Below are 14,778 nucleotides of genomic sequence, written 5' to 3' on the forward strand. Positions count from 1 at the left end.
TAATACAAATGTAATACAAACTAGGGTAAGCCACACTCGTGCTGCACTTCAGCACAAACACAGAGGAGTTTAGAGTCCTTTAAAGCCCCTGGCCTCAGTGATTTGACAATGTTTCTGCAGTCATTGGACAATCATGTGATAGTGAAGCAACAGGAAAAGAAAGCTAAGGCAAAAGAGATTTTCTTTTAGAGACTATGTAAACTGTGTGAAGGAGCAGGGACTTTATTCAAAAGCTTGTTTTTCTTCAACTTCCATAGGGATGTCTTCACAAGAACTGAGAGCCACATCTCTGACCACATATAAACTGTGCCTCCCCTGTATTTGACTCTCTCCACAGAGACTCGGCCATCTCGAGCAACAAGACTCCCCACAACAGCTCCATGGCCCACATCGAGAGCGTGCTGCAGCAGCTGGACGAGGCCCAGGGCCAGATGGAGGAGCTGTTCCAGGAAAGGAAGATCAAACTGGAGCTCTTCCTCCAGCTCCGCATCTTTGAGAGGGACGCCATCGATGTGAGTAGGCGGGGAGATAGAGGCTTGGTGTGTGATGAATATTTATTTTTGCTTCATCCTGCAACGTTCAGGAAAAAAGTGTGAGAGGCAGAAATAGCATGCAAAAAAAAAAAAGACATCTGAGGGGAAAATAGTGGGAAAAAGCGCTTCACTAATGAGCACTAAAAACCAGAATCTTTAAACTTCCAGGCAGGAGGAAGGTGGTGGATGAAAGGGAGAAATTGAGGTGAAAAACAAAGTTGACAAAAAACCAAAAGAAAGACTGGGGGTGGTAAGAAAAGTGCAAAAAGTGTGATAAGTAAAAAAAAAAAGAAATCTCATGATGATGGGTTTTTTTTCTTAAATGCAAAAGGATCAATTACGTGTGGCAGGAGACATACAAAATGAAAATGACTGTGACTCTGAGCCAATGGGTCGTTACACCGTAAAAGAGAGACAGAGTCCTGTCGCGAGGGTTCCTGCTGCTTCAAAGCTTGGTTGAATTCACAGCGCATGTGCTACATTCAGCATTTAGTTCCACTTGACACATCTCATCCACTGACTCATTCCAATTTTTGTTTGCCCCCCCCTCCTGTCCAGCCAGCAATTGGCTGCATTGTACCCGCTAATTCCTTAACGTCCCACTGTGAGAGTGAATGCTTTTCTCAGCTGGTGCTCAGATATGGTGACTGCTCTTTTTTAATACTTTTTTGTATGTTTCTCCTGATGTTTATCACTGCCATCAAGTCGTATTTGTTGAGCCATACCATGTTGACAGATGAATAACATTCTGTCATTTTAGAAGCAAAAGCCTAGAGCAGAGATGCAGGCTCATATTCATGAGGATAATATAAGTATAAAGAAGGCTTGTGGAAGGTAATTGCCGCAGACATGGTGAGCCTGTGGCGCTTAAATGCAAATGTGTGTGTAGGGTAGTAGTTTTCAATAATAATCACGTTACTCCCTCTGCTCTGTAGGAAGTCAAGTGTGTGTCAGTTACGTTAATAATATGGATTTGAAGACACAAAATCCAGGTCAGAAACACATCGTGTAATGTTTGCCAAATCTGATTTTTCAGATGCGCATTATTTTTAGGTTAAACACCTCCATGCTTGGGGCAACCTGATGGTTAGGGCACATACCACAGGGCGCACAAGCTCTGAGCATCGAGTCCCCGGTTTGACTCCCAGCTGACTGGATTCTTTGCTGCATGTCACCCCCCTCTCTCTGTGCACACGTTTCCTGTCTCTCTACACTGTCCTATCAAATAAAGATGTAAAATGGCCTAAAAATAACTTAGATAGTTATAAAATGTGAAATAGAGCCACCTTGCAAACCACAGAATGAGAAAAACATCCATGTGATATATGGCGTTACATTACAAGTCTGCCCATGCATGATTTCTCCTTCACTGTGTGCTAACAGAAGTTGTGTTGCTGCTGTAAAGTTTGTTGTGTCTGCGTTGTTAAGTCTGAAAGAACACATAAGTCTTATATTAGCTCTGTGTGTCATGTCGGGGATCGGCGGTGAATCTGCTCATCGCTCATGTAGAACAGTGAAGTACGCCCTCACACACACACACACAAAAACACATATGAACACAAGATTAATATGACACATTGCTCGAGCATGAAGAAGGGTGGAGGAGGTATTTAGTTCATGACACACCCTCCTGGGTGATTGGGGGTGTGTGTTATAGGTGAGGGCAAGAGTTTAGGTGAGACATACACTCGTCCCACGGCGCTTTCTTCTCTGAGGATGAGCTCTGTGTCACTGCACACAGTCAAAGAGGAGACTTATCTGCTCTCTTAGTTTTCACAGTGTTGGTAGCTGAGGGAAATGGTCTTCTTGCACACAGAGGGCGTTTTACTCAACTGTAAGAGGAGAGGAGAGCAGAGTGTAGATCAGTGTTTGGTAAGTTTCTGCTTTGTTGCCAGATCTGTAAAATTATCATATCGGTTAGAGAGGGTATTATTTTATTATGGTTTGATGAGATTACTGTGTGTGCTAGCCAAGGAAACCACATCTCTATAAAGAGGAGAATTTATAGCAGGAGAATTTGTGTGAATCTAAATTCCTGGAGTACAATGTCATATGGCAAGCACACTTTTCTATGTGGAGAGAGATTATAAGCTCTTTATTTGCAAACTCAGTGAAGGAAGGTACAGCCTGAGCTGACTCTATTGCAGAGAAGTTTGAGGAATATAAAGATGACCCTAACTTATTATAAGTGCTTGCATCTCGCAGATGTTTTGACCTGAGGTTAACATTCATAAGGTGAGAGAGGAGAGAGAAAGCAGGAGGTTGTAAACTGAGAACTGCTTTACAGAAACATTTTGCAGCTAAATATGACGACGTCCGTGCAGGTGGTCTGTGTTGTGACAACATACACTATATACTGCATAGTTAGCAGCTATGCTAGCCATTTTTGGCAAAAAAAACACTAAGTGATACATTTCATTGCATGACTGAAAAGTATTCAGTTCTTAAAAGCCAAACAACCTTTTGTTTCTTTTTCACTTTTGTGAGAAACTCGTACTGAGCGGAAGAAAGTAATTATAAGGGACAAACAGCACAATCATATTCTCAGCCTGCAGTACATCGTCACACATAACGATCCTTTGCCAAGTCTTATCACTATGTATCGTTATGAATAAAACCCCTATCTCTAGCACTCTTGATTTACAGCACACTGCGACAGGATCAGTTGTGGCCTGGGGAAGTACCTGAGCGATATATGAAATTACTCATGGCATGACTTAGGAAGATCGCGTTCTCACACAGATATTCAGTTACACTTTAGGAGTCATTTTACTTAACCACTGCTTTCCCATCTTATCTTGGGCACACATGATTGCAGACATGCAAGCACTGATGCGCTTCCAGTCTTTCTACATCTCTCTGTCTGAGTGTATCACTCTTTCTGTCCTGCATTGAAACTCACTGGACTTTTCTTTCTGCAGGTGAATGATGAATTCTGATGAATTGTGGTTGATGCCCAGTTGTCCAGTCCACATTCCTAATTTTAGTTTATAAGGTCACAGAGCTGCTGAATTTTGGACAGACAAGGAGAGACATCAGACTTTCACCCATGTAGCTGAGATGAATACTGAAACTGGATCAGTTTTGTCTTTCATGGACATTGTTGCGGCTGCTGTACTGTAAATGTCATTCTGAAAAGCGCGAATCTGACATTAACACATGATTTCACACTACACCAGGCTCCAAATAAAAGCCAGTGGTGCAGTCACACAAATGAGCCCGGGTCAAATCTATTTAATGAAACTTGATTGTTTCTCGATGATGCTTTTAATAAAACTGAACACATCCTGCAGATGTCACATAGTAAATGCCTTCCAGGAAAAGGAGTGCTCGACAGCAGTGACAGAAAGCTATTATGACAAACAGAGCAAATCAGGAAACAGATTATTAAATTTACCAGATTATAATAAGATATACTTACACAAAAGGGGAATTATAATTAAAACTTGTTTGTAGTATCAGACTGTGTCAAATAAAAATAAAAACTCCACACGCCCAGGTGGGCCAAGAGGTGGGTAAACTCTGAACCGGAGTGTAGACCAGACCTGTTGAGTGTGTTTTTTAAAAAGTAAAGAATAATAAGACAGACAGAGCTGGATGGTGCCAGGATCAAGGTGGCCATGTTATCATGATTCAGTCTGCGTGGGCAGTCAGAGACAAGCGCTGACATCTGCTTCACCAGCCGTGCATCACCAGTGTAATATGTTATCCATTATTATGGCAGTCAGTTCAGGGTGTTGGATTACAGCAATTAAACTGTCTGACTTCAAAACTTCTCTTAATCATAAAATGGTCAGGATAATGAAATAGCTGTTTTTTTTGGAGGGTTTTTTTTGTACTTTTTGTTGAATGTTTGTGCTGGTGAAATTAATTTTTGTAAGGCAGCATCTTGTCTCGGTAGTGCAACATAAGTACCATGAAACCTTGACATCCTTGGTTGGAATTCAGTCAGGGACCTTTGTCTCAAATTCACTTTTTCCTTTTTACCATCAAATGCAAAAATAATGCAAGGAAAATATTTTTGAACTGTAAATATTTTTTGTATAGACAAGTAAAAAAGTATTTTTTTCGCCAACTTGATGTGTAAGTTAAGTCTTCTTTTTGTCTCTTACTCTCTCTGTCCCTTCTCCCCCTCTCAGATCATCTCAGACCTGGAGTCATGGAACGAGGAACTGTCGCAGCAGATGAGTGACTTTGACACAGAGGACCTGACGCTGGCTGAACAGAGGCTACAGCATCATGCAGACAAGGCACTTACAATGAACAACCTCACCTTTGACGTCATCCACCAGGGACAAGAGTTGCTGCAGTATGTCACCGAGGTCCAGGCGTCCGGTGAGTGAGGGAGTAGAGTAAACTCCCTGAGGTATTTATTCAAGCAAACATTACTGCATCACACACATACATAGATGAATCTGTTGGAAGAACAGATTCGTTTTCAATTTGATCTGAAAATACCAGAGGTGCTAATTGGAGCAAATCACTGAGGAGGGTGACCTTTGCAAAGACTTAGGGTAAAGGAACAGAGGTGTAGCTAATGAAATGTCCAATGTCGTGCAGGTGTGGAGCTGTTGTGCGACAGAGACGTGGACATGGCCACGCGGGTCCAAGACCTGCTGGAGTTTCTCCACGAGAAGCAGCAGGAGTTGGACCTGGCAGCAGAGCAGCACAGGAGGCACCTGGAGCAGTGTGTCCAATTAAGGCATCTGCAGGCTGAGGTCAAACAGGTATGTACTTGAAGAAGAGATGGACAAAAGAGTGAAACAGGAATAGACAGCAGGAATTTCCAGAAAAAAAAAAAAAAAAAAAAGTTACAAAGCAGCAAGACTTTTTACTTGTGAAAGCGCAATCCCTGTATTTTACTTACAAAGTCTGCTTTTTAACCAGGAAACATTCTGGACACTTAAAACATATTTAAATATTATGAATTGTATATAGAGTTAAGATGTTATGTTCACATATGACGTGCTTGTGCATGTCAGAAATAAACACACATAGGGCTATTTGTAGTGCTTTTTTTCCACTTAAGACAGAGGTCAAACTGATGTGTGGAAAGCCATTGTGACAGTTCATTGCTACAGAATGTGTTTAAGTGCTACAGTATGTTCTGTCTGTACATGACCATGGGTACATGACTCACCCTGTGTCAACAACCTCTCTCCCTGCTTTTTCTTTCTTTCTCTCTCATGGTATTTCATCTGTCTGCATCTGTCTCTGGCTTTGGGGAACAGACGGAGCAGTGCGGTTGGGTTTTCAGCCAAGGTTCAAACAGAGAGTGAGATAAATGGAAATTCAGCAGTAAAGAAGACAAATGGACCAGAGAGAATCTGACTTGATAGGGGAAGAAAAGAGATAGAATTTCTTAGCTTACTGCTGTGTCAGTGAAGAACATGTCAACTCGCGACTCCCTCCTGATATTTATTCACTAGTTGAATGCAATCACAGAGAAAATTGCGTGGAGTTTTGCGATATAGCCGACTGATATTTCAAAGCAAAACAAAAACAAACATGAAGCCAATTTTCATAACAGGGCCTGTTATCATAGTGATGCAGCTGAATAACAGAAGGCTTTATGCCTCAGCTTGTGCTGCAATTAATGAAAAATTGGATAAAAGTGGTGGCAGACATGAAATTGAAACTAAAATAACCAAAATTACACCCAAAGTGTACTCCAACAGAACATTTCAGAAGATACACTGGTGTCACGTTGATTGAACAGATCTGACAGTAATGAGAGTGTGATGCAAATGCAATGCTATGGTGTTATTTTTATTAATCTGCCTACAGAGAGGCAGTGCTATATATGCAGCTATGGCCTGTTACAGAAAGCTATGTCTGTCTATGCAGCTAGAATTTCTGTTTTTTATCTAAATACAGTTGAATGACCTGCAGCTCACTTTATAATCTACAATGCTTTCTAGTTTTCTACAGTAAGAATTTCCCAGATTTTGCTGTTAAATACAGCTAAAATGCTTTTGCAATCCCCTCCCCCATGGAAAAGCTTTTGCTATTACACCCCCTGAACTGAATCATGGGAAAATAACTGCAACTTTTATTACACTAAAGTTGGACCCAGTCGTACTCTGGTAATTGTAGACTGTATATTTCTGCTGCTGATTTATTTATACATATCCTAGCCTTTCAGTCGTGGGCAGGGATTACCACTGCACTACAGTTACTATTGTTAGTGTGTTTTCTGTTTTTTTTTTTTTTTTTTTGTTGGCTTCAAATATCCCAAACCCAGAGGTAGTTACATGTTAGGACTGCTCTCTGTATGCCATTAAGAAATGGTACAGTTTAAGAGTAGAGATTAGGAGGAGAGCAGGGGTTATAACAAAGATTAAAGCAATGTAAGTACAGGGAAGTGGTGCCAGCTGTTAGAATATATTATGTAAATCTAATGGGAGGCCTTACCATGCCAGTGAATCATATATGCGCTCATTACTGCTGATGTTGCTGCTGTTTGTTCAGCCATTAGTGTTACGTCATGCTGCTCCTCTGATATTCAGCAGCCAACACTCATACCTACTCTGCCTCAGGACATGCCAAATGCAGTGGAAACATCAGCCCTGTTAAAGCTGATGAAAAACAAGAGTCAGAGTTGTGTTGCATCATTACCTTTATAGCCAAGCTTCAGTTGCGCTCCTGTCCGTCACCCACACAGCAGGTGTGCTTGGTGATTCAGAGACAGAGGTGTCCTAAAGCGACTACACTCCGGCTAGAACTAGGCCAAAAAAACAATGAGCAAATGGGATTTCCAGTTCATCGCGGAGCGTTTTACGTGTGAGGCAGGAGGTGTGGTAGCTGAAGTGATTAAGTGCAGAGGGGAGAGAAATGGGGAGGTAAGGAAAAGTGTGCAAGGTGAGATTTGAAGAGAGCCAAGGGATTGAAATGGGAACAGAGTGAGGAGGTGTAAAGGTTGAAGAAGCAGTGAAGAAAATATATGAGAAGAGACAGCTGAAGGGCAAGAGCTGGGCCACATGGAGAGAGAACATTGTAAGAGCTGATAGAGGTACAGAAGGAGAGAGAAAATAAGATGCAAAATAACAATACCAGAGAAGAGTAAGAAATTTGGAGGACAGATTACACCCTTTTAGCAAGTGATTGGTTCATTTTATTTAAGATGTAATGGGTGCAAAAACAACTTATGCCCGTGTGTGATCTGTTTGTGTGTATGTTGTAGGTGCTGGGATGGATCCGTAATGGAGAGTCCATGCTGAACGCTGGTCTGATCACAGCCAGTTCGTTACAAGAAGCCGAACAGCTACAGAAGGAACATGAACAATTTCAACATGCAATAGAGGTAAAATGAAAAAAAGAAAATGTATACGAATATTCTGTATATATACATGGATCTTGCAAGTGCTGCAGACATCAAAAATATAATTTTATTGAAGCCCAGAAGCAAACATATCCTGATCACATTTTCGTCATCATGTTTGTTCATTTCCTCTTCAGCTCTCTTTTCCCTCATCTTCGACCACTTCTGTATCTGCACTGCTCCATTGCCCTTCATCCTTCAACCTTTCACCTTTCTAAAACTGTGCTCAGGTGCATGTCTCTCCGCACCTCCTCCCCTTCTTATCACAAGTCACACATGAAATGGAATTATGAATAACTAATATCTGCGTACCTCTCTGCTTACCTTTCTTCTTTATTTCCTTTCCCTCTTTACCACTGATTATGCACGGTGCATTTCCTTTGAACTCTGTCAAGCCTGGCTCATTTTAATGCAGGCCTGTACCTGACCTACTTCTACAGGGCTCACATGTACACAAAGATGCACACTCAGAGGAAAGCCGTGTTTCTGATTATTGCTTATGTGAGACTGGAATTTTAACACACATTCAATACTGTAGTCCCTGAAACCCACAATGGGTCCTACGTGGTGAGAAAAGAGTAATTGATACAGGTATTTTCTCCCTGGTCCAGAGCAGTGCTTGACCAGTTAAAGCTAAAAATAGATTATCAATTACTCAATTAGAATAATACCAAAGTGGAAGTGATTGTCTGTTTGCATTAATCATGTAATTTACTGCACTCCTGTGGCTGCTGTAGGCTGTTATCTCCAGAAGATAGCTTGACTGTCAGCTGTTGAATCTATCATTTCTGTCATTTTCGTGGGTGTGGCCGCGTGTGTGCTTGTCAAGCAGAGGGAGGAGCAGCATTTGTTGGGTGTTTGTCATGCACATTTGTGGATAATCCTGGGAGCTTTGACGGGCGATTCACTATAGCTAGCTACAGACAAGCGTGCTTGTCAAGCTGCCCTTGATTCAGCTTCCAGCGTTCTGAGATCAGTTACGATACGTTATTACACAAAAGCATAGATGCATGTGGAAACCAGACTTGTGCATTAGAAAATACTTTTGTTTTTCTTATTACGACCGCATTTTCACAGAAATGCTGCCACATCTATGTTACAATGCAAACTTCACTTTATTCCTTTTTAAATCCATTGCATAGAGACAGTGTCAGCAGGAGGAGTAATCTGTTTTTGCATTTTGAGAAAAAAAAACATTTTGCACATTTTTCCCAAGAAACTGGTAATGTATTTGTCAATGTGTCTTACTGGATATGAGAAATTTTTGAAACTGTGATGCATCAATTCAACAAACTATGTATGGAAATGTATTGAAGCATTAAACAAAACATAAATAAATAGCAGGGGAAAATAGGTTGGCCAAGTAAGGTACAGTGTTGAGAAAAAAAAATGTTTGTCCAGGTCAGATGAGAAAATCTCCTAGTTTCTTTGTCGGCACATTTCAGCTCAGTGAAGAGACTGAATGGCAACAAAGAGCAGCATTGTCATATGCACAGTAAAAACAGGTGTTTGCACCATACAATCAACTACTTTCCTGGTCCCCCATTGACACAATTTAAGATTACGTATAATGAATAATAATGATGATGTGACAACTGGACATCCTCATCATGGGTTCTAGTTCATCAAGGTTCTGACAAAGCTCTTGATGGCATTTTACAGCTCCAATCGGATGAAAGCTGATGATGAAAGCACTGCCGATGTTAACGCTTGTCTCTATCACATCTGTTCTTCCACTGAAGTTAGCACGCTAACCAGCTAGCCCTGTCCCATCTCGTCACTCTGACAGCGACTCACTGTAGCAATCTGCCCTGAAGATGTAGCACTGCGTATTATAACCTCTTGTCTTGTAAATGCAACAATGGCCGAGGCTCATGGCGGGAAATACTTAATTCTTCCTTTATCTCCTTCTCTTTTCTTTCCCTTGAGTCCAGCAGGGGGCAAAAGCCTTATTCTCAGTCTAATTGCTACGAAACTAAAATCACCAGTGCTTTTTTTTCCCCTCTCCACCAAATCTCATTTCCTCTCCAGTGTGCTCACTCCAGGACATATGACACGGCTCTAATCAGCCACTACCTATTTATTTAGCCTTTGCTCCGTTGCTCCCTTGTCCTCCACCCTCTACTAAACTGACCTGCGGGGGTAACTGGAAGCTGGGATCATGTTTTCATGAGATTCATATGACTCTTGGATTTCATTGTTGTTTGTTTTTTATCTCTACCTTTGCCCCCATGTAGAAGACCCATCAGAGTGCACTGCAGGTGCAGCAGAAGGCTGAGGCCTTGCTCCAGGCCAACCACTACGATATGGATATGATCAGAGACTGTGCAGAAAAGGTAACGCTCTCTCAACATTTTACACATCACTAAAGGAAAACGAGAATAGCTATCGAGGCAGTGCGGTAGTTTTTAAAGCTGTAAATGGCAAACCGATTTGTTTTGTTTGACATTTGAAGGTGGCAGACCACTGGCAGCAGCTGATGCTGAAGATGGAGGATCGACTTAAGCTGGTTAATGCTTCCGTGGCCTTCTACAAGACCTCTGAACAGGTGCATTTGTGTGTGTGTGTGTGTGTGTGTGTGTGTATGTAGGTGAGTGAGTGCCACCAACTCAAATAGGTGTTAAAGGAGCTATATGTAAGTTTTGCTATTGCTACATAGCTAGTAGTAACAGCTGTTTACTTACCAGTCTAGAAGAAACGTTGTGTGTTCACCATCAAACTTCATTCCTTTACTCTCCAAGAGCAACACCAATGTTAACTCTATCACGTCATGTCGACTACTGAAGTTAGCATCTAACCAGGCTAGCAGGCTAACTGGTTGGTGTGGCTCACTATAGCCTCCAATCTACCCTGCAGACATAGCGCTACCTCTTGTGCTACACTCCCCCTTGTGAGGACAAGTCGACTTGGAACGCGGTATCAGAGCATGGTTAAGAAATGACTCTGAAGGACTCACAGGACTGAATTATCAATGTTTCAGGTGTGCAGTGTGTTGGAAAGCCTGGAGCAGGAGTACAAGAGAGAAGAAGACTGGTGTGGTGGTGCTGATAAACTGGGCCCAAACAGTGAGTCAGACCATGTCACCCCCATGATCAGCAAACACTTGGAGCAGAAAGAGGCCTTTCTCAAGGTGAGAAAGATGATGGTATTTCAAACAAGAAAAATCACTTATTTGTATGATTTCTAAGCAAATTTAAACAAATTAATGAGACATAAATGATACTAATATTGGCCCTTTTCTCATTCTGCATACTTACAGGCCTGTACATTAGCCAGACGTAATGCTGATGTCTTCTTGAAGTACCTGCACAGAAACAGTGTCAACATGCCGGGCATGTTGTCCCACGTCAAAGCTCCAGAGACTCAGGTTAAGAGTAAGTGGACGACATAATAATTACCTTCATCATTTCCTCATCTTCATCACGGGTGCGGGTTAGTTTATTTAACTTTTTCCATCCACCACTTCCTAATTCAAACTCACAATGAAGGTGTGTGTTCATTGTGTTCCTGTATATTGCTGCCATGCAGTGATAAACATCTTGAATGCATTTATTTTGTGTGCTTGCGGTGTTTCGTCAGATATCTTGAATGAGCTGCTGCAGAGAGAGAACCGAGTGCTCCACTTCTGGACCATGAGAAAGCGGAGGCTGGACCAGTGCCAGCAATATGTAGTGTTTGAACGCAGCGCCAAACAGGTGTGTGCTTGTGTGTGTGGGTCTGTATGTTTCTTGTTTTGCACTTGCAATAAGCACAGTTCAGAGATACTGCTGAGCAGATCAGAACAATGTGTCACACATTTCAGTAGGAATAAGCCTCTCCCTGATTAATGGATCCAGTTTGGACTGGAACTAAATCAGCAAGTTCACTTGTCTCAGTTAACATCCAGCTGCAACTTCCATCTTGTTTCGTCTCTCTTTTTAAATATAAAATATGCAGTTTGTGTTTTCTTAGTAATGATACATTTCAAGAATACTGGAAGTGATGTAAGCTGGCAGACATTTGCAACAATGACAGTCTTAAAGACAGCTATCATTATGTGGCACGGTAAACTTAAACACACCGTTTATTACAGAGCATCGTCAAACATATGTCTCCAACCACTCATTTTCCCCTCAGGCAGTGCTGAACATTTCAACCTCCGGGATTTTGATTGTAAAGCTTTCCTGTTTTTTAGCAGAGCCAAAGATCTGAGCTACAGCAGGATAAAAGGTCAAGACACAAGATCACTCAATATTTTTCAATCAAACAAGGCTTAGATCAGCCGTCGTTCAAAGAACGAGGACCTGTGGGATGGACGGAGTTGGCCAGGATCTCCTCATACTCCATCTCCACAGACTGTGCTGACATTTTGAGCATTTTTCTTTTTTTTTCTTTTTTTTTTTCTTTTTTTTTTTTTAAACATGACTTTGAAGCGGCTAGAAACTGTGGCCTTAACTCTTAACTTAACTTAACTATCTCTGTGTGCAAGATCTAAGGCTGTTTGAATACAAGATACTTGGCTCCCTCTTGTGGTGTTTGGATAGCACACTGCAGGCACATAGCAATGCGCTTAACCATTAACATCAGATGACATCATAGATATTTTTTGTACATGGCTATTTTAGGGTGATCCAGGTTTTGTCCCCAGGGCCCAAATGCTTTCTGGTCTCACTTTTCGACTGGACCAGTTCTGCCACTGCAGGTCCGGGAGTTGTCACCTGCAGGCCCAGTTATAAAGTACACAGACATTCAACAGAATATAAACTAAGCATGACCTTTAGAAACTAAAAATGTGTGATGAAGTGAAACTTCTGAGAGGTGGAAACACATTTTGTTCATGTCAAACTAATGATAAGATCTGATACCTGTATCGCTGTTGTTTCTAAAAATAAGTGGATATCAGCGGTCTCAGTTTCGGTGAATATGACTGGCTGACATTATAAAGGATTACTGAGAAGTAAAGTGTGCAGTGGAAAATACCATATCAAATCAAGTGTTTCAAGTGTACTAGCTTGTACCAGGTCATCAGATTGGGACAATTGATAGGGACTGTCAAATTGTGTAACTGAAATCTCTGCAGTGTCTAAGTTCTCACTTGTGATTGGTTGTTTCCTCAGGCCCTAGAGTGGATTCATGACACTGGGGAGTTTTACCTGTCCACACACACATCCACTGGCTCCAGTATTCACCACACACAGGAGCTGCTAAAAGAGCACGAAGACTTCCAGATCACAGCAAAGGTGTGTGTGTGTGTGTGTGTGTGTGTGTTATTTCGTGTTTATTTGTGGCTCTATGACTGTAGAAAAGGAGACTAAGAGAGTGTATGTTCATGTTTTTGCGCCTGCTGATCTGCTTGTTGTGTGTATGTTTGCACAGTCCTGCGCTCCGCTGTGAGGCCCATTCCCTAGGCAGTGTTTTGTCCTGATTCCTCTTTGCTGTGTCACTGTTATTGTGTTAGAGAACAAGCTATTGTGTCCATCAAGCGACACCCTGATTCCTCACTCTCTCTCTCTTATCTACCTCTCCTCTACCGGTGCTGCCTCTCTATGGCCATCTCTCTCCTCTCTGTATCCCCTCCCTAAACGTCTCTCTATTGACAGCAAACCAAAGAGAGGGTAAAGCTGTTGATCCAGCTGGCGGATGGGTTTTGTGACAAGGGCCACGCCCATGCCCTGGAGATAAAGAAATGGGTGTCCTCAGTGGACAAACGCTACAGGGACTTCTCTCTCCGTATGGACAAATACCGAACTTGCCTGGAAACAGCGCTCGGCATTTCTTCCGACTCAAACAAGGCTGTGAGTACTCATCTCTGATAAAAATCAAAGAAGAATACCTCATCTGTAGGAATTAAAACCTTGGTTTAATGCTGTACAATAAATGACCATGACAGATACAGCCATGGATTCTGTATGTGCCTGGCAGAGGTTACAATAACAAGGACTGAACCTTGGCCTTGAGCCTTTCTAGTGTCTGATTTAAACAAAGCCTTGTTTTATGTGATGAATCTCATTATACAAACTCCCCTGGGCTTTAATTTTACTGTAGTTCCAAGTGTGGGATCTTGCACCAGGTGGTCAGATGTAGATAGATACTGGAGACCTTCTATCACTGCAGGTTCTTATACAAACATCTCCCAGTGGTTCATTGTAATGAACTGGTGCTCTGAGAAAGCAAACAGATCACACATTGGTGTGTCAACTACTCAATACCATGCCTGTTCTGCACCACATAATAGCCACTGTCTCCTGTGTGTGCAGAGTAAAGAGCTGCAATTGGACATCATCCCAGCCAGTGCTCCAGGGTCAGAGGTCAAGTTGAGGGATGCTGCACATGAGCTGAACGAGGAGAAGAGGAAATCAGCGCGAAGGAAAGAGTAAGTCCAGCAGACATCTCCCTGGCACACTGTCTCCCGATGACCGCCTGATGTTCAGCATCACAGCTTTCCTACGCAGATCTGGAAAATTGCCTCCATGAATAATTCAGTCATTTCCAGCAAACATATGAAAACATATTATTTTTCAGTCTGATTACCATTTCATAGCTGCAGCCAGGCTTCCGTTTCAAATTATAATTATGATCTGGCATTGAATGTCAATTTACAGCAGCAAACATGATCACATCATAGTGAACACTGAAATCTTCCAATCCAATCCAACGTGTGAACAAATGGAGATGGAGTTTATGGTGCGTGTGAGAAGATGAAGAGCAGTCATGAGCCTTTACAAAATGTTTCAGTGTTCCTGGTGCTGTATGGGATAACTGTGGTAATTAGTTTTAAATGGTTTATGAGGGAAACACACACAGGAGGGAGTTATGATGGAGCCACATACAGAGATAGAGCTTTATTGATATGACCAAAATGCTACCTCTCGCTGTTTGTGACTGTAGGTGAAAATATGAACGAACCTCTTTTCACAGTTTAATATTTTGTCTGTCATATTGATA

At 41.9% G+C, this 14,778-nt stretch overlaps 1 protein-coding gene across 5 annotated transcripts in view; it reads left to right on the forward strand.

The window, feature by feature from the left end:
• triob (trio Rho guanine nucleotide exchange factor b) overlaps window positions 1-14,778 on the forward strand; it is a 113,453-nt gene that overhangs the window by 66,664 nt on the left and 32,011 nt on the right. For all 5 annotated transcript variants that reach the window (XR_011686654.1, XM_071468892.1, XM_071468890.1 and 2 more), the window contains 12 exons: window positions 338-512; window positions 4,673-4,868; window positions 5,094-5,260; window positions 7,717-7,836; window positions 10,092-10,190; window positions 10,310-10,402; window positions 10,835-10,984; window positions 11,114-11,228; window positions 11,434-11,549; window positions 12,951-13,073; window positions 13,434-13,628; window positions 14,091-14,206. Coding sequence is in view for 4 of the 5 variants with exons in the window: in XM_071468892.1 (XP_071324993.1) it covers window positions 338-512; window positions 4,673-4,868; window positions 5,094-5,260; window positions 7,717-7,836; window positions 10,092-10,190; window positions 10,310-10,402; window positions 10,835-10,984; window positions 11,114-11,228; window positions 11,434-11,549; window positions 12,951-13,073; window positions 13,434-13,628; window positions 14,091-14,206 (1,665 nt within the window). In the remaining variant the exon portion in view is untranslated. The remainder of the gene's footprint in view (window positions 1-337; window positions 513-4,672; window positions 4,869-5,093; window positions 5,261-7,716; window positions 7,837-10,091; window positions 10,191-10,309; window positions 10,403-10,834; window positions 10,985-11,113; window positions 11,229-11,433; window positions 11,550-12,950; window positions 13,074-13,433; window positions 13,629-14,090; window positions 14,207-14,778) is intronic.

This window comes from Trachinotus anak, unplaced genomic scaffold (genome assembly GCF_046630095.1).
Source record: "Trachinotus anak isolate AG129_WGS33_773 ecotype Australia unplaced genomic scaffold, CSIRO_AGI_Tana_v1 ptg000032l, whole genome shotgun sequence".
Classification (NCBI taxonomy): Eukaryota; Metazoa; Chordata; class Actinopteri; order Carangiformes; family Carangidae; genus Trachinotus; species Trachinotus anak.